Genomic DNA, 18,842 nt, shown 5'->3' with positions numbered 1-18,842 from the left:
AATGCATTTGGTTCAGTTCCCCATGAACTCCTTTGGGAATCTTTTGCCTTTTTCCATGTACCAGAGCTCATCACCACACTGGTCAAGAGCTATTTCCAAGACCTGCAGCTGTGCTTCACAACAGCTGACTTCAGTACAACATGGCAGCGCTTGGAAGTAGGCATCATGGCAGGCTGCACAGTCTCACCCTTGGCCTTTACAATGGCCATGGAAGTCATCATCAGGGCCTCAAAATGGGTGGTGGGCGGTGAGCGAACCAGGGCTGGGCTCCGTCTGCCACCCATCAGGGCATACATGGACGACATGACCACACTAACCACTACTGCAGCATGCACCAAGCGGCTACTTGGAAAGCTGCAGGAGAACATCAAGTGGGCCCGAATGAAGATCAAACCAAGTAAATCTCGAAGCATCTCCATAGTCAAGGGGGTGCTTAGAGACACAAGGTTCTGTATCGGTGACGACCCTATACCAACAGTGTCTGAACAGCCAGTTAAAAGCCTGGGCAGATGGTACAATGCAAGTCTCAAGGATAAAGAGCAGGTGGAACAACTAAGGCAAGAAATTGTCAATGGCCTGGAGAACATCAATCAGACCCTACTGCCTGGGAAACTGAAGCTCTGGTGCCTACAGTTTGGACTCCTTCCTCGGACAATGTGGCCAGTGACCATTTATGAAGCCCCAATAACAACTGTGGAGAAGATGGAGCGAACCATAACTTCATACGCGAAGAAATGGCTCGGGGTCCCACGATGTCTAACTAACATCGGCCTATATGGCAAAGGGGTCCTGGAACTACCTCTCACTAGTCTAACAGAGGAATACAAGTGTTCTAAAGTAAGACTTCAGATGACACTGAGGGACTCTAGAGACAAGACCATCAGTGCTGTTGCGCCGCCCCTAGTAACTGGCCGGAAGTGGACACCATCTGATGCAGTACAGCAAGCTTCATCAGCCCTGAGATACAAAGACATCGTGGGGCAAGTCCAGCAGGGAAGAGGAGGCTTTGGCCTTACGACAAGTAAACCAACTTGGCGAAAGGCCACAACATCAGAGCGGAGGACATTGGTGGTCGAGGAGGTGCGGTGACAAGAGGAGGCCGCAAGAAGTGCAAAGGCGGTCTCTCTTGCCAAACAGGGGCAATGGATGCAGTGGGAAGGTGTGGAGCGGAGGAAGATCAGCTGGAAAGAACTATGGGAAATGGAAGCAAGCAAGATCAGCTTCATCATCAGAGCGACTTATGACGTGCTTCCATCACCAAAGAACCTCCATCAGTGGTACGGCGAGGATCCAACCTGTGCCCTCTGCCCAACTCCAGCGACCCTCAAACACATCATGGTAGGCTGCAAGACCAGCCTCACGCAAGGGAGATACACGTGGCGGCATAATCAGGTACTAAAAAGCCTGGCATCAGCCCTTGAGAACAGGCGGTGTGCGACCAACTCCTTGCCTCCGAGAGCAAGCAACCCCCTCCCCCTAAGGGCAACAACCTTTGTCCGAGAAGGACAGAAAACATCTAAACATCCTTCCACCAGATCAGAAGAAGGAAACCTATGCAGGGCCCGCGACTGGAGGATGCTGGCGGACATCGGCCGACAACTAGTTTTTCCACCTGAAATTGCTTCCACCAACCTCAGGCCAGACTTGGTGTTCTGGTCCCCTTCACAGAAGACTGCTTACATCATAGAGCTCACAGTTCCATGGGAGAACTCTGTTGAGGAGGCCTATGAGCGTAAGAAGCTGCGTTACGCAGAGCTTGCAGCAGAGGCAACGCAGCGTGGCTGGAACACCAAAGTCTATCCAGTTGAAGTGGGATGCAGAGGATTTGTTGCGTCATCTACCATCAGACTGCTGAAGGAGCTTGGAATCCACGGTCAGGCTCTGCGGAAGACCATAAGATCACTCTCAGAGGCGGCTGAAAGAAGCAGCCGGTGGATTTGGCTCAAGCGGAAAGACCCATGCTGGGCCCCAAGTATTTCAGGGTGAATCTTTGGGACGGTTTGACACGGGACACGCGCTGAGGACTGATCATCCTGCAGCGGGCCGCCCTTGTGGAGGGTGTATAGTGTTAAAAGGCCGAAACACCCAGTGATGCAAGGGTACACTACAGATGATGTGTCCTGTGCCCAACTGTCCTAAAGGTTACCCAGGCCAAGATATACGTATCCACTCCCCCACCCCCCCCCCCCCCCCCCCCCCCCCCCCCGCCCCCCGCCCCCCCCCCACAGATGTTGAGCGTCTACCACTCTCAACAATCAACGAATGTCGTGAAATGCTCCCCACCTATTGGCACAAGGGACTTCTTAACATCTTGTCCTGTGTATTTGATTCTCAGATAAGGTCCGTGGCTAATTTGTAGGTGGACAAAGATTCCATTCATCGATTATCAAGGATCTACAGGCAAATTGTCAGAGAAAAAACTTGCACTTACATTACATTACGCGTGGCTAACTGCCAGGGACTGTCACACTTTAATAATTTCAGGTTAATCCAATAAATTTCACAGCCAATGAAATACCTTTGATTGTACATATTTTGTGATATGGAACTGCTTTGAGATGCCATCAATGAAATTAACCAGAGTTCATAGAGTTATAGAGTCATACAGCGTGGAAACAAGCCCTTCGGCGAACTTGCCTATGCCGACCAACATGCCCCATGTACACTCATCCCATCTGCCTGTTTTGGTGCATACCCCTCCATACCCACCCTATCAAAGTACCTGTCTAAATGTTTCTTAATCATTGCAATAGTACCTACCTTAACTACCTCCTTCGGCAGCTTGATCCATACACCCATCACCCTTTGTGTAAAAAAGTTAACCGTTGGGTTTCCATTAAATCTTTAAATCTTCCTCCCCCCCCAGCTTAAACGTTTGAACTCTGGTTCTTGATTCCCTACTCTGGGCAAAAAACTGTTGACCTCCCTATCCACCTGTGATGCAACTTTCAAGGAACTATGTACCTGCACTCCAAGATCCAACTCTCCCCAGAGCCCTGCCATTCACTGTGTAGGTCCTGCCCATGTTAGACTTCCATAAATGTAGCACCCCACATTTCTCTGTATTAAATTCCATCAACCATTCCTCAGCCCACCTGGCCAATCGATCAAGATTGTGTTGTAATCTTTGACAACCATCTTCATTATCTACAATACCACCCACTTTAATTTGCCTTAATCTAAAACCTGCTTTCTTGCCTCTAATTAACACTCAAATCACTTTCACCCATCACCGATGTGTTCATTGACTTCCACTGGACCTCGACTAATCAACACTTTGACTTTAAAATGCTTGTCTTCAGTTCTCTTTAGTTTAGTTGAGTTTAGAGATACAGCGTGGAAACAGGCCCTTCAGCTCACCGAGTCCACACTGACCAGCGATCCGCGCACACTAACACTATCCTACACACTCTAGGGATAATTTTACATTTTTACCAAGCCAATTAACCTAGAAACCAGTACGTCTTTGGAGTGTGGGAGGAATCTGAAGATCTTAGAGAAAACCTAAACGGTTGCGGGGAGAACGCACAAACTCTGCACAGACAGTACCCATAATCGGGATTGAACCCAGGTCTCTGGAGCTGTAAGCTCTGTATGGCAGCAACTCTACCGCTGCACAACTGTGCCACCCTAAATTCTCTTCATGTACTCATCTCTTATTTTATGTAATATCTTCCAACCCCACACACTTGCAAGACATCTAAACTTCCATTCACTGGATGTTTTCAAGAGAGAGTTAGATTTAGCTCTTAGGGTTAAGGAATATGGGGGAAAAACAGGAACAGGGTACTAATTTTGGATGATCAGCCATGATCATATTGAATGGCGGAACTGGCTCAAAGGGCCGATTTTCTATGTATCTATGTCTCTGATCTTCTGAGCACATCCAATTTCAGTCACTATACTTTTATTATGCTTGCCTTTTACTGCCATGGCACTACATTTTGGATTTATTCCCCAAACCTTTCTACCTCTTTACCTATCCATGTTCAGAGATGCTGCCAGATCCATTGAGTTACTACAGCATTTTGTGTCTTTCTTTGGTAAATCAGCATCTGCAGTTCCGTGTTAAGGGCCTGTCTCACTTATGTCATGTCACGGGGTGATGCCTGTATGGTCAGGAGTAGTTGCCCAAAGAGTCATACCTTTTTCTGGTCGCCGCTGGATTTTCAACATGTTGAAACATTTTGGCGACCTGCTGCGACTATGACTGGTGCCGGCAGTCGCCGAGAATATCGCGTAAGTGGGACAGGCCCTTTATTTACCTCTTGACTTGTTCCTTTATGCACACTTTATAACCTGTTTAATTAGCTCAAGCACTCTATTGAAAAGGAAGTCATAAGGTCATAAGGAATAGATGTAGAATTATGCCATTCGGCCCATCAAGTTTACTCCACCATTCAATCATGCCAGATCTATCTCTTCATCCTAACCCCATTCTCCTGCCTTCTCCCCATACATAATCTCTGACCCCATAACCTCTGACATCAAGAATCTATCTCTCTGCCTTAAAAATATCCACTGACTTTCTCCTGATCTCCTTCCTAAAAGAACATCCTTTGTCCTAAAAAATGGGAATGATACATGAGCAAAAGCCTTATTTTAGTAAAGCTTATTGAAGAATAAATCTTGGTCGAGACACTAGACAAACTCCTCTTCATATAGGAAGTAATAATTGCATCCAGAGAATGGATGGGAAAGGAATGGAGGGTTATGGTCTGAGCGCAGGTATATGGGACTAGGGGAGATGGCCTGTTTCCGTGCTGTAATTGTTATATGGTTATATGGTTATATAAAGGCTTCAATTAATATCATATTCAAATGACTGCATCTATGACAACTCAGGACTGGCTTAGTATTGCATTGAGGTGTCAGCCTGTGTAACGTACTCAGGTTCTGAAATGGAGCTGGAACTGTCTACCACTAAAGTGAAAGTAATGCTACTGAACTAGGGGAAAATAAAGAGAAAATACTACTTCTGCCGTCAAGAAGAATGATTGCAGACAACACAATAATAGTGGCTGTAACTGATTGTCAATTTCTTCCTTGAGCTCCTAACTAAGATTTTTGACTTGTTGATGCAGCTCGTTCTATCCATCTGCCCTAGAATAGTTTATGACTGAACAGTAAATCATCAACATAACTAATTGCTAATAATCTTGGTGCTTATATATGAGATGAATCGTTGCTTTATTTTGGTACCATTTTAGGTGTATTTGTATACAGAATGCATTTAACCGTAACCATATTGGTTGAGTTACGTTTATTGTCATATTCACAAATGCAGTGAGGTACAGGTACAATGTAAATCTTGCTTGCAGCAGCAGCACAGATACATAGACTCAAACAAGACACAAAAACGTAAATTATACATAAATCATATGTAATAGTGCAAGACAGTAAATGAAAATCGTGAGTGAAATGATATGCTAAATATTTGCACAATGTGCAAGTTTTATTATTCCTTTATAAGTCCGATGACTTCCAGTATGTGATCAGCCATGATCACATTGAATGGCGGTGCTGGCTGGAAGAGCCTATTGTCTATTGTCAGTATGTTTCTATGTGCTCTACAGAGGTGTATCAGAGCTCTGCAAATCCCTTCTCAGTGACATTCACATCAGAAAATAATTAATGTACGTTTTTTTCCCTCCTGGTAATTGTGTTATGGGCAAGATTCTAAAAATGATAACTTGTTTATACTAACCAAATGTACAAATAAACAGCAGTTATGTACATTTTCTAAAATGTTACTTACAAAATTGGGTGTTGACAAGTTGTGATAAAAATCATTAACATTTTACCATTTTGAAACAATAACATGATTAAGGACACAAAGTGCAGGAGTAATTTAGCAGATAAGGCAGCATCTCTGGAGAACAAATTATGTTTTGGGTCTAGACTCTTCTTCAGACCGATTGCATTTATTTGCACTTTGCATTTATTTAGTGCCTATAACATTACTTGAAATGTTGGTACAATCAGCAAAATACGTAAGAAGGAATGCTGTTCAGGCATGAGTGTGATTCAGTCATTTTTAGAATTTGTCATGGTACTGATCCATTGAGGTTTAATTTTCCATAATGGCATTAAGTTATAAATTGTTGCTGAAATGCCTGTGCTTTGTATCCCTGTAATGTGCTGCTTTTCTCATAAAAATGGTAATCAAGCCAAATACGTGGGGAAATTATGCTTCAGAAAATTAAGTGGAACACTAATTAAATAGGTAGAAAATTGGAGAGGCATAACAATATTGGAATAGCATTTGATAAGGTTCTTCATGGTAGTCTGCGCCAGAGAATAGGCCACTTGAGATCGATTAAGTGTTGGTAAATTGGCTTAGTCATAGTAGACGGAGGACTGAGGGTTGTTTCGCTGGCTGGAATGTTCTGCAGGGATCATTGTTCAGATATCTGTTGTTTTGTTACATATTAGACCAAGTGGGACCCTTTGTGCCCCATCCCCCAATGTGGGAGGGGGGGGGGGGCGCGGCGTCACACGGGAGGGCTGGTCCCCGAACGCGGCGTCGGTGTTCACGGAGACAGGCGCCTCCCAGAGCCAATCACCCACATCACCCGATCCCCCAACGTAACCCGTTCGCCCAATGCAATATTCCACCACTCACCCATAGCCCCCAACTGCGCAGGCACAGCTCATTTCCCCTCATCAGTTGTCGGAATGTTCACTTACGATTATGGGAAAAAGCTGAGTAAGATTCTGCAAAAAGATTTTTTGCTATTCTGTACTGTTTTGGCATAGTTCCTTGATCTCACAGAGAGAGAGACAAACAAAACTTTTAATAATATACTACACTAAGTGGGACCTATTGGGTCCCTGTCACATGGGAGGCCTGGTCCCCCAATGCAACCCATTCCCCAATGCAATATTCCACCACTCACGCATTCCCCCAATGCAACCTATCCCCCCAGCGCAATATTGCACCACTCACGCATAGCCCCCAACTGTGCAGGCACAGCTCATTTCCCCTCATCCCCAAGCACTCCCTCCTCCACCCCACTCCCCTCCCCCAATCCATCACCTCTCCCTCCTTCTCCTTTCACCTACACTCAGTCACTCCCTCCCTCTCTCCATAACTAATCTCCCCTCCTATTCCTCTATCCCCCACTCCTCACCTCCCCCTACCCCCCCACTATTGCTCCTCACCACCTTCCTTTCCCTCTATTCCCCCTCCTTCCCCATTCTCCTCACCTCCCCCATTTTCCCCCTCTCCCTCCCTAGCCCTTCCTCTCCCTCAATCCCCCCACATTCCCTCCTCACCTACCCAGGATCTCTCCCCTCTCCTCCCCCAAACCCTCCCTCACCTCTCCCCCCTCTCCCTCTCCTACCCTCCCTCCCTCCCTCCATAAAAAGCAGCAACTGCAGTTCCTTCCTCCACAGGTCATTCATTGTTAGCTGTGGTTTAGATCCCATTGACTTGACGATTGCACCAGTTTGCAGTGTGCGTGTGCGTGTCTCAGACTCAGCGCAAACTGCTCGGTCACCCTGCAACCAGACTCCCTCCCTCTGCCCACCCCGGCACAGCCGCTGCTTGGCCCGTCCCCATTCTGTCCGATCGCTGTTGCTGCTTGGCACTTACCCGTCCTGCCCGCCCACCGCTGCGGCTCAGCCCATCCCTGCCCTGCCCACCCGCCTACCTGCCTGCGAGGGTGGGCGGGGTGGGGAGGGAGGATGGAATCGGTGTTCATCACGGTGGGCACCACGAGAAGGCCGTGAGGGTAAGTTACCGCAACGGCGGCGGCGGAGGAGACAGACCCAGGGGGGACGGGTAGACGGGACCGCCAATGCTGCAGACGGCATGCGGGGAGAAGGGTGAGTGTTGAGGGAAAGAGAGACAGGACAGGCTTCCACTTTGCCTCCACTGGGCATCCTCTGGGCCTCCACTAACCCCCCCCCCCCCCGCAGCCGCCGCCGGTGGTGGGGGAGACGATAGACAAGTTACTGTGAGGAGGGGAGAGAGGAGTTTGTGTGAGGCGGGCCAGGCCGCTGCCGGTGGGGCAGGAAGGGGCGTCGCCATCAAGGCCGTGGCATTGACTGACAGGAGAAGAGACCAATCTGAGTGGCGCTGACTGAAGGAATCTGTGCACGTGCGTTTTTAAAGATTTTTAACCCTCAATAACTTTTACAATATACCACTGATCGGAAGGAAACTTGTTGCACTCGCAGCACAGGAGAACGGTGAGTAACCTGGCAAAAAATCTCAGCACTATCTCATACCATTTTTGCACAAATAGAAAAACCATATATATATATATATATAGATATATATATATATAAATATAAAAGAGAGAGGAGAATATATAATGGTTTACTAATCATATACACACACACAAAGGTAACTATCATCTCCACTGTATCTACTGTGAAAGTAAATAGAATGAGGAAATCAACTGCCATTTGGATGAAAGTATAGATGGTTGCAGATGACATGAAAATATCTGCAGTTGTGGATATTGAAAAACATTGTCAAAGTCTACAGCAGGATGTACATCAGCTGGAAATTTGGACAGATAAAAGGGAGATGGTGTTTAATTGTGACAAACAAGAGATTATTTCTTTGGGAGGCCAAATGCAAATGGGAACTAAATAGTGAATGGCAGAATCTTTAGGTGCATTGAGGTATTGCATTGAAATCTGTTTTTGATTCATCTTATAGTTATCACTATTGTGTTGTTACTAACCTTGAATCTTAGAAGAAACATATCATGGTCCTACATATATAACATAAATAAACTTTGTATTTTTCAGTGCCATAAACATTACATCCCTGTTTGTGCATCTAATGGAGATACCTACCAGAACGAATGTTTCATGAGGCTAGCTGCATGCAAGTACCAAAAAGAGATTACAACAGACACAGAGAGTCCTTGTTACACGGGTGAGTATTATGTATTGGTAAATGGAACTTATCAGCAAACCTTTCTGTTACTAACTGTAAACAACTGAGTCATACAATCTGAAATCCAAGATCATCTTTAATCAGCATTTAAACTAAAGCAGTACAGCAGATTGTTAGTTGTCAGAACTTCATAAGCGCTTCCAAGACTGAGCAGTACAGGAAGTAGATGTTAATATAAATCGTACAGTAGGGTGGGGTTAGTGATGCTATTCTACTATGATTGGTTGTTATGCATAAACCAATCTACATCCTTCCCCTTAAAGAGTGAGAATAGTGAGCACACATATCATAAAAATTAAACATAATCGCCATATCTATCAGGCGGTTTACTAATACGGCTCGAACACGTACGGACCAAGCCCTCTCCCCCTTCGCCAGAAAGATTAAAGGGAGGTGGTGAACCCGGAAGCGAGATGGCAGCAGGGGACACCCGTGGTGACCGACAGGAGAGATATTTTTGTGGGTAGTCATAGCCGCCGGTCGTGGAGGGGTACGGGTCATGCTGGAACTGGTGGAAGGTACGGCAGCAGACGGCTGGAACTGCAGTGGTGGAGCGTAAGGACCGGCTGGTGGTGGACGTGGTTCCTTTACAGCAAGCAAGTGTTGGCGGCTCCTGCGGTATATGGTACCATCATAGTCCACAAGGTATGATCGAAGTTCTTCAGCCAGGCCGATAACACTACCCAAACGGGAATGTCCCACGGAGGTTTGTAAACGAACGACTTGACCCAGTAGTAGAGGTTTTAGTGGCTTGCTAGACTTGTCGTGCGACCGTTTCTGTATGTCGTGTTTCTCCTGGATACGCTTCTGGATTGTGGCTGGCTTCAACACCAGTGGTATCAGCTTCTGCTGGGCAATCGGAATCGGAGGTCTCGTTGTTCTGGACATCAGTCGCTGGGCCGGCGAGCCCAGGGTTCCGTCTCTAGTAATGATCCTGAGATTTAAGAGATCAAGGTACACGTCTGAATTGGCAAGGTGTGCGCATTCCATTAGATGTTTTGCGCTCCTGTCAGCATGTTCAGCTAGCCCGTTTCTCTGTGGGTATTCAGAGCTGCTCGTGACGTGGTGGAAATTCCATCGGTTGGCAAAGAGCTTGAAAGCGTGACTGGTAAATTGTCTTCCGTTGTCGGTCTGCAAACGGACAGGTGCGCCAATTGGAGAAAAGTGTTTCTTCAGCTTTCGAATGACCATTTCAGATGTGATGGAGGTCAGTAGGTCGAGTTCAAACCAGTTAGAATAGGAGTCAACCGGGACAAGATAGTGTTTACCGTGCCATTCGAAAATGTCTGCCGCCAGCAACGTCCAGGGCAGAGCTGGTGGAGGTCTCAGAACTGCTGTAGCTTTGGGAGCAACAACAACAGCAGCAGCAAGAGGAGATTAGCAAGAGATACGACTGATTGGCTCTAGCCCAAGTGGGAGGAGAGAAGTGAGTCAGTGCTGGGAAAACAGCTGAAAACTGAGGAATTTGGTTTGTAAATTGGTAAATCAGGCAATTTATCAGTCAATTTAAGTAAGACTGCTCTTAGGGAGCGGCAGTGAGTGAGCGGCCTTGTGAGTGAAGTGCCCTGTGAGTCTTTGGCTCGAGAGTCTTTGGCGAGGAGACTACGCAAAACACTGCAGAGGGAGAGACGAAAGAAGGAGATGTCAGGCAAGCTGATTCAGTGTGATGCTTGCAGTATGTGGGAGGTCAAGGACACCGCTGGTGCCTCTGGCTGCTACAAATGCGAAAAGTGCATCCAGGTAGAGCTCCTGAAGGGCCGTGTTGGGGAGCTGGAGAAGCAAGTGGATGACCTCCGGTTCGTCCGAGAAACGGAGTCGTTCCTCGACAAGTCTTACAGTACGATTGTTACACCTAAGGTACTGGAAGAGAGAAGGTGGGTGACAGTGAGAACGGGAGGGAAGCATGGAATGCCAACTTCCCCGGGTGTTGTACCTCTTGTGAACAGGTTCACCCACTTAGAAGCTGTCGGGACAGAAGAGGTGTTTACACTGGGCGGCGGACTGGCTTGTGATGCGAATAGGGCTGTTGAGCCAAAACCAAAAAGGCCTAAGGCAGGCAACGCCATTGTAGTAGGAGACTCCATTGTGAGAGGTACGGACAGGGGTTTCTGCGGCAACAGACGGGATGCGAGGATGGTGTGCTGCCTTCCTGGTGCCAGGATCCAGGATGTCACGGACAGAGTGCAGAAAATCCTCAAGGGCGAAGGTGAACATCCGGAAGTGGTAGTGCATGTCGGCACAAACGATGTCGGAAAGAAGGGGATGAATATTCTGCAGCGTGACTTTAGAGAGCTCGGAAAAATGCTGAAAAGCAGGACCTCCAGGGTTGTTATCTCCGGTTTGCTTCCAGTTCCTCGTGCTGGCGAGAGCAGGAACAGGGAGATATGGGACCTGAACGTGTGGCTGAGGAACTGGTGCACGGGGCAGGGATTTAGATTCTTAGATCACTGGGATCTGTTTTGGGGTAAGGGGGAACTGTACAAAAGGGACGGATTGCATCTTAACAGGTGTGGGACCAGCATTCTGGCAGGCAGGTTTGCCACTGCTACACGGGTGGTTTTAAACTGAATAAGGGGGGTGGGGTGTCGAATGGGCTAGTGGAGGATGGAGTTAAAGGGAAAGGGTTTCTTAAATGTGTGAGCGTAGAGACAGAGGGGTGTAAAATGAGGGTAGAAGCAATAGGTAGCAAGGTGAAAAGGAAAAGTGGCAGGCCGGAAAATCCAGGGCAAAAATCAAAAAGGGCCACTTTTCAACAAAATTGTATAAGGGGTAAGAGTGTTGTAAAAACAAGCCTGAAGGCTTTGTGTCTCAATGCAAGGAGCATTCGTAATAAGGTGGATGAGTTGAATGTGCAGATAGCTATTAATGACTATGATATAGTTGGGATCACGGAGACATGGCTCCAGGGTGACCAAGGCTGGGAGCTGAACATACAGGGATATTCAATATTCAGGAGGGATAGAGAGAAAGGAAAAGGAGGTGGGGTAGCGTTGCTGATTAGAGAGGAGATTAACGCAATGGAAAGGAAGGACATTAGTTTGCAGGATGTGGAATCGGTATGGGTAGAGCTGCGAAACACTAAGGGCAGAAAACGCTGGTGGGTGTTGTGTACAGGCCACCTAACAGTAGTAGTGAAGTTGGAGATGGTATCAAACAGGAAATTAGAAATGCGTGCGACAAAGGCAAAACCGTTATAATGGGTGACTTCAATCTACATATAGATTGGGTGAATCAAATTGGCAGGGGTGCTGAGGAAGAGGATTTTTTGGAATGTATGCGGGATAGTTATCTAAATCAACATGTAGAGGAACCAACGAGAGAGCAGGCTATTTTAGACTGGGTATTGAGTAATGAGGAAGGGTTAGTTAGCAGTCTTGTTGTACGTGCCCCCTTGGGCAAGAGTGACCATAATATGGTTGAGTTCTTCATTAGGATGGAGAGTGACATTGTTAATTCAGAAACAATGGTTCTGAACTTAAAGAAAGGTAACTTTGAGGGTATGAGACGTGAATTGGCCAAGATTGACTGGCAATTAATTTTAAAAGGATTGACGGTGGATATGCAATGGAAGACATTTAAAGACTGCATGGATGAACTACAAAAATTGTTCATCCCAGTTTGGCAAAAGAATAAATCAGGGAAGGTAGTGCATCCGTGGATAACAAGGGAAATCAGGGATAGTATCAAAGCGAAGGATGATGCGTACAAATTAGCCAGAAAAAGCAGCATACCGGAGGATTGGGAGAAATTCAGAGACCAGCAGAGGAGGACAAAGGGCTTAATTAGGAAAGGAAAAATAGATTATGAAAGAAAACTGGCAGGGAACATAAAAACTGACTGCAAAAGTTTTTATAGATATGTGAAAAGAAAGAGATTAGTTAAAACAAATGTAGGTCCCTTGCAGTCAGAAACGGGTGAGTTGATCATGGGGAACAAGGATATGGCGGACCAATTGAATAACTACTTTGGTTCCGTCTTCACTAAGGAAGACATAAATAATCTGCCGGAAATAGCAGGGGACCGCGGGTCAAAGGAGTTGGAGGAATTGAGTGAAATCCAGGTTAGCCGGGAAGTGGTGTTGGGTAAATTAAATGGATTAAAGGCTGATAAATCCCCAGGGCCAGATAGGCTGCATCCCAGAGTACTTAAGGAAGTAGCTCCAGAAATAGTGGATGCATTAGTAATAATCTTTCAAAACTCTTTAGATTCTGGAGTAGTTCCTGAGGATTGGCGGGTAGCAAACGTAACCCCACTTTTTAAGAAGGGAGGGAGAGAGAAAACGGGGAATTACAGACCAGTTAGTCTAACATCGGTAGTGGGGAAACTGCTAGAGTCAGTTATTAAAGATGGGATAGCAGCACATTTGGAAAGTGGTGAAATCATTGGACAAAGTCAGCATGGATTTACAAAAGGTAAATCATGTCTGACGAATCTTATAGAATTTTTCGAGGATGTAACTAGTAGCGTGGATAGGGGAGAACCAGTGGATGTGGTGTATCTGGACTTCCAGAAGGCTTTCGACAAGGTCCCACATAAGAGATTAGTTTACAAACTTAAAGCACACGGCATTGGGGGTTCAGTATTGATGTGGATAGAGAACTGGCTGGCAAACAGGAAGCAAAGAGTAGGAGTAAACGGGTCCTTTTCACAATGGCAGGCAGTGACTAGTGGGGTACCGCAAGGCTCAGTGCTGGGACCCCAGCTATTTACAATATATATTAATGATCTGGATGAGGGAATTGAAGGCAATATCTCCAAGTTTGCGGATGACACTAAGCTGGGGGGCAGTGTTAGCTGTGAGGAGGATGCTAGGAGACTGCAAGGTGACTTGGATAGGCTGGGTGAGTGGGCAAATGTTTGGCAGATGCAGTATAATGTGGATAAATGTGAGGTTATCCATTTTGGTGGCAAAAACATGAAAGCAGACTATTATCTAAATGGTGGCCGACTAGGAAAAGGGGAGATGCAGCGAGACCTGGGTGTCATGGTACACCAGTCATTGAAAGTGGGCATGCAGGTGCAGCAGGCAGTGAAGAAAGCGAATGGTATGTTAGCTTTCATAGCAAAAGGATTTGAGTATAGGAGCAGGGAGGTTCTACTGCAGTTGTACAGGGTCTTGGTGAGACCACACCTGGAGTATTGCGTACAGTTTTGGTCTCCAAATCTGAGGAAGGACATTATTGCCATAGAGGGAGTGCAGAGAAGGTTCACCAGACTGATTCCTGGGATGTCAGGACTGTCTTATGAAGAAAGACTGGATAGACTTGGTTTATACTCTCTAGAATTTAGGAGATTGAGAGGGGATCTTATAGAAACTTACAAAATTCTTAAGGGGTTGGACAGGCTAGATGCAGGAAGATTGCTCCCAATGTTGGGGAAGTCCAGGACAAGGGGTCACAGCTTAAGGATAAGGGGGAAATCCTTTAAAACCGAGATGAGAAGAACTTTTTTCACACAGAGAGTGGTGAATCTCTGGAACTCCCTGCCACAGAGGGTAGTCGAGGCCAGTTCATTGGCTATATTTAAGAGGGAGTTAGATGTGGCCCTTGTGGCTAAGGGGATCAGAGGGTATGGAGAGAAGGCAGGTACGGGATACTGAGTTGGATGATCAGCCATGATCATATTGAATGGCGGTGCAGGCTCGAAGGGCCGAATGGCCGAATGGCCTACTCCTGCACCTAATTTCTATGTTTCTATGTTTCTAGGTTGTTGCAGTAAGGGCTGTCTCTGCTGGTGTGGTGCAAGGCTGTTGCAAGTGGGGCAGGAGGCTGTACAGTCCCATATGTACTTGGCCATCCGAGGCCAGTAGAACAAGTTCTGTGCGTGGGCCAGCGTGGCATCAATTCCTGGGTGACCGCTGTGTGCCTCTTTGTAGTATTCCTCACGTAGCGATGAGGGGAGCATGACATTATGGCCCTTAACTATGACACCATCCTGTATGACCAGTTCATCGCGGACTAGGAAGAACGACTGCACCTCTGTCGGTACGCTGGATTGTCTGTCTGGCCAGCCTCTTTTGATCACGGATGAAAGTATCCGGAGGCTGGCGTCGGCGGCTGTGTGTCCGGCTAAGCGGCGCAGTTGTTTCGTAGGAACAAAGTCAATACCGAGTACCGTAAACTCGTCCCATTCGTTGGGGTGACAATCGTTGAATGTCCGTGGTGCACGAGAGAGAGTGTCTGCAACGTGCATGTCTTTACCCTTTTTGTAAACAAGTTTAAAGTCAAATCGTTGGAGCTGCATCATCATGCGCTGCAGACGTGCTGGTGCTGCATGAATAGGTTTGTTGAAGATCGTCACCGGAGGTTGGTGGTCTGTCTCGACCGTGAAAACGTTGCCAAAGATGAAATCCTTGAATTTGGATCAAGCTCCTTTTCGATTTGCGCATAGCGCTGTTCGGTGTCGGTCATGGTGCGGGAGGCATAGGAGACCGGGCACAAAACATAATCGGCAGATGATTGTAGGCAGGCTGCACCAAGCCCGAAACGTGAGGCATCGCAGGTAACTCACAGGGCGTTTCAGGTCGAAAAATGTAAAGGTTGGTGCACTGGTCAGTTTCGATTTTAAAACGTCAAATGCTTTTTGGTGTTGCTGGAAACAGGACCAAGTAGTATCCTTTCTAGTTATTTGTCGCAGGGGTGAACTCAGTTCACTGAGGTTCGGTATGAATTTTCCAAGATAGTTCACCATGCCCAGGAATCGCTGCAGGCCGAGCACGTCCGTGGGGGAAGGCACCTTTGTGATGGAGGCAGTTTTCTTCGGATCCGGCCTGAGACCGTCAGGAGTGAAAACATGACTGACATAGGTGACCTCTGAAACCCTGAACTTACACTTGTTAGGGTTAAGTTTCAGGTTGATCTGACGTGCCCGGTCCAGGATAAGCTTTAGGTTGTGGTCGTGCTCCGGTGTGTCTTTGCCATACACCAAGATATCATCAACTATGATGGCAAATGGGAGGCCCAGGAATAGCAGTTCCATGTTCCTCTGGAAGACCTCACTGGCCGAATTGATGCTGAATGGCATTCTTAGGAACTTGAATCTGCCAAATGGAGTGGCATATGTGGCGAGGTTTGATGACTCGTCGTCCAGCGGTATCTGCCAGAAGGAGCTCTTAGCATCGAGAACGGAAAATATGGTAGCTTGTCCGATCTGTGCTGCAACGTCCTCGACAGTCCTCATAGGATAGTGGGGGCACCTGATGGCAGAGTTGAAATCTTTCGGATTGATGCACATGCGGAGCTCGTCTTTATCCTTCTTGAAGATAGCAACCGTGGTGGAGACCCAGTCAGTGGGCTCACTGATCTCTTCTAGCATGCCTAAGGAGACCATGTTTTTTTAGCTCAGAGTCGATCCTGTCCCTCATGGCATGTGCCACACGATGTGGTGCACGGACGACAGGTACAACATTGGGGTCAGTGGATATCTTGTAGGTCACAGACAGCTTGCCTAGTTTGTCATTCGACAGATCAGGATATTCTTTTATCGGGTCCATTGATATCAGTAGCTTGTGGACTGATTGGTCAAAGGAAATCAGCCCCAAATCCTGGCATGCGTGGTTGCCCAACAGAGTCACAGAGTTAGAGTTCAAAACATAGAAGGTCAGATTCCTTGTGGTTTTCTTCAGCACGCATTTAAAAGTGGTTCTGCCCAGTGGAATAAGAACTCCCCCCCTAACTCCCCCCCTAACCCCCCCCCCCCCCTCCCCATAAGCATGCAGAGTGGCGCTGTCTTTAATCAGGGCCTCATTATTTCTTATCTTGTTGTAAAGGTTTACAGACATTATATTCACTTTTGCACCAGTGTCAAGTTTGGCCTTGAAGCTTTTATTATTTTCTGTCATCAGAACTGTAGGATCGAGAATCTTACCAGCTGTGTGCAGGAGTGAATACACGGTTGACTCCCCTTGTGAGTTAATTGGACTGTCCTCGGGGGCCAAGTTGAGCTGGTACTGAGAAGCAGAGGTTGTTTCGTCTTGCTGTAACATGTGTAGATTAGGTTTCAAACTTGGGGGTTTCTTCCCACGGGCCCGGCAGGCGGCAGAGAAATAGTTAAATTTCTTGTAGTAGTTGCAAGCCTTTCCATAGGCTGGGCATATATCTTGCTTATTGGGCAGATAGTTACAGTTAGTGCATCTCCTGGGAGGCTCATTAGCAAATCCCCGATTAGCCAGTCGAGGGGCCTCAGTCGTAAATCTTCTGTTGTCTGTCGGTGCTCGCGGTCTGGTGAATCCAGTCAAGTTGATAGAATTTGTTTCAGTTTCACGTGGCCCATTTAATGGGGTGACAAGCTCTGCCAAATGACAGGCCTCATCGAGTGTTAAATTAGGATTCCACAGCAACTCTAATCGTAGCTTTTGATCATTCATCCCAGACACTAATATGTCTCTTATCAGCTGGTTAGTCATATACTCAAAACGGCACCTTTGGGCCATGTATCTTAAGTCACAAATACATTTCTCAACAGTCTCGCCAGGAAGTTGGCGTCTAGCAAAGAATCTTACTCTTTCTAAAATGTGGTTCGAGGTCAGGTCACATATCTCACTAAATTTATGCAGCAAAACATTAGGATCATTTACAGATTCTACAGGTGTAACTACCTGGTTGTTGGCATCGAGGACTGCAGGGGCGTATTCAAAAGTCCGAGCCCTCATCATGGCATCGGGACCCACGAGGTTAAGTAGAAGGGAAGCTTTGACAGCGTGTGGTTCATTTCGGTGGACGATGTTCATGTAGTGTTGGTAATCAATCTCAAAAATCGCCCATCGCTCATCGATGTCGGAATCGAAGATAAGCTGTGCAGGCTTTCTGCAAGATTGAGCCATCGTAAAGCAGAAAATAAACTGTTAAAAATAAAATAAAACCCGATATACAGAAGCAGTGGGTTAACCCAAGCTGACTGACACCATGTAAAAAACCAAGTCATACAATCTGAAATCCAAGATCATCTTTAATCAGCATTTAAACTGAAGCGGTACAGCAGATTGTTAGTTGTCAGAACTTCATAATCTAAGACTGAGCAGTACAGGAAGTAGGTGTTAATATAAATCGTACAGTAGGGTGGGGTTAGTGATGCTATTCTACTATGATTGGTTGTCATGCATAAACCAATCTACACTAACTACTATAATTATTGTGATTTAATAATATGAACATCCCCTCTTGAAGTGAAAGTATCTACCTCCAGAATCAGAGACAGTTTCTTCCCAGCTGTTATCAGGCAACTGAATCATCCTACCATGACTAGAGAGCAGTCCTGAACTACTATCTACCTCACTGGTGACCTTCGGACTATCTTTGATCGGACTTTACTGGCTTGACCTTGCACTAAATGTAATTCCCTTATCATGTATTGTTTAAGAAACATTTAGATGGGTACATGGATAGAACAGGTTTGGAGGTGCATGGATCAAGCGCAGACAGGTGGGACTAGCTGAGACATGTTGGCCGGTGTGTTTAAATTGGGCCGAAGGGCCTGTTTCCACACTGTATCAATCTATGACTCTATGACTATGTATCTATACATTGTAAATGACTCGATTGCAATCATGTATTTTCTTTCTGCTGGCTGGTTAGCACGCAACAAAAGCTTTTCGCTGTACCTCGGTACACGTGACAGTAAACTGGCAGATATACACAATGTAATCATATACACAAAGGTAACTAGAATCTCCATTGTATCTACCATGAAAGTATGTAGAATGAGGAAGTCAACTGCTATTCCAATCCTTGCTGCATCATGATCAAATTTACTTCCTGCTTTGTAAGGAAGCTGGGCCAAATCGATGAGATGAGATTGAAACTCTATCCTTTCCACCCTTGGCTTTGTTACAAAGAATGATGCTTCTATAACTCATATGATCATACAGCACAGAAATAGGGCCTAAGGCCCAACAGGTCCCTGCTAACCAAGATGCCCCAAGTTACTT

General features: G+C 46.4%; 1 protein-coding gene across 1 annotated transcript in view; it reads left to right on the top strand.

The window, feature by feature from the left end:
- tmeff1 (transmembrane protein with EGF like and two follistatin like domains 1) overlaps positions 1–18,842 on the top strand; it is a 226,512-nt gene that overhangs the window by 122,199 nt on the left and 85,471 nt on the right. Inside the window, exon 3 of the mRNA XM_033012319.1 lies at positions 8,767–8,896. Coding sequence (XP_032868210.1) covers positions 8,767–8,896 — 130 coding nt within the window. The remainder of the gene's footprint in view (positions 1–8,766; positions 8,897–18,842) is intronic.

This window comes from Amblyraja radiata, chromosome 2 (assembly GCF_010909765.2).
Source record: "Amblyraja radiata isolate CabotCenter1 chromosome 2, sAmbRad1.1.pri, whole genome shotgun sequence".
NCBI lineage: Eukaryota > Metazoa > Chordata > Chondrichthyes > Rajiformes > Rajidae > Amblyraja > Amblyraja radiata.
This window is presented reverse-complemented; position numbering and strand designations above follow the sequence as displayed.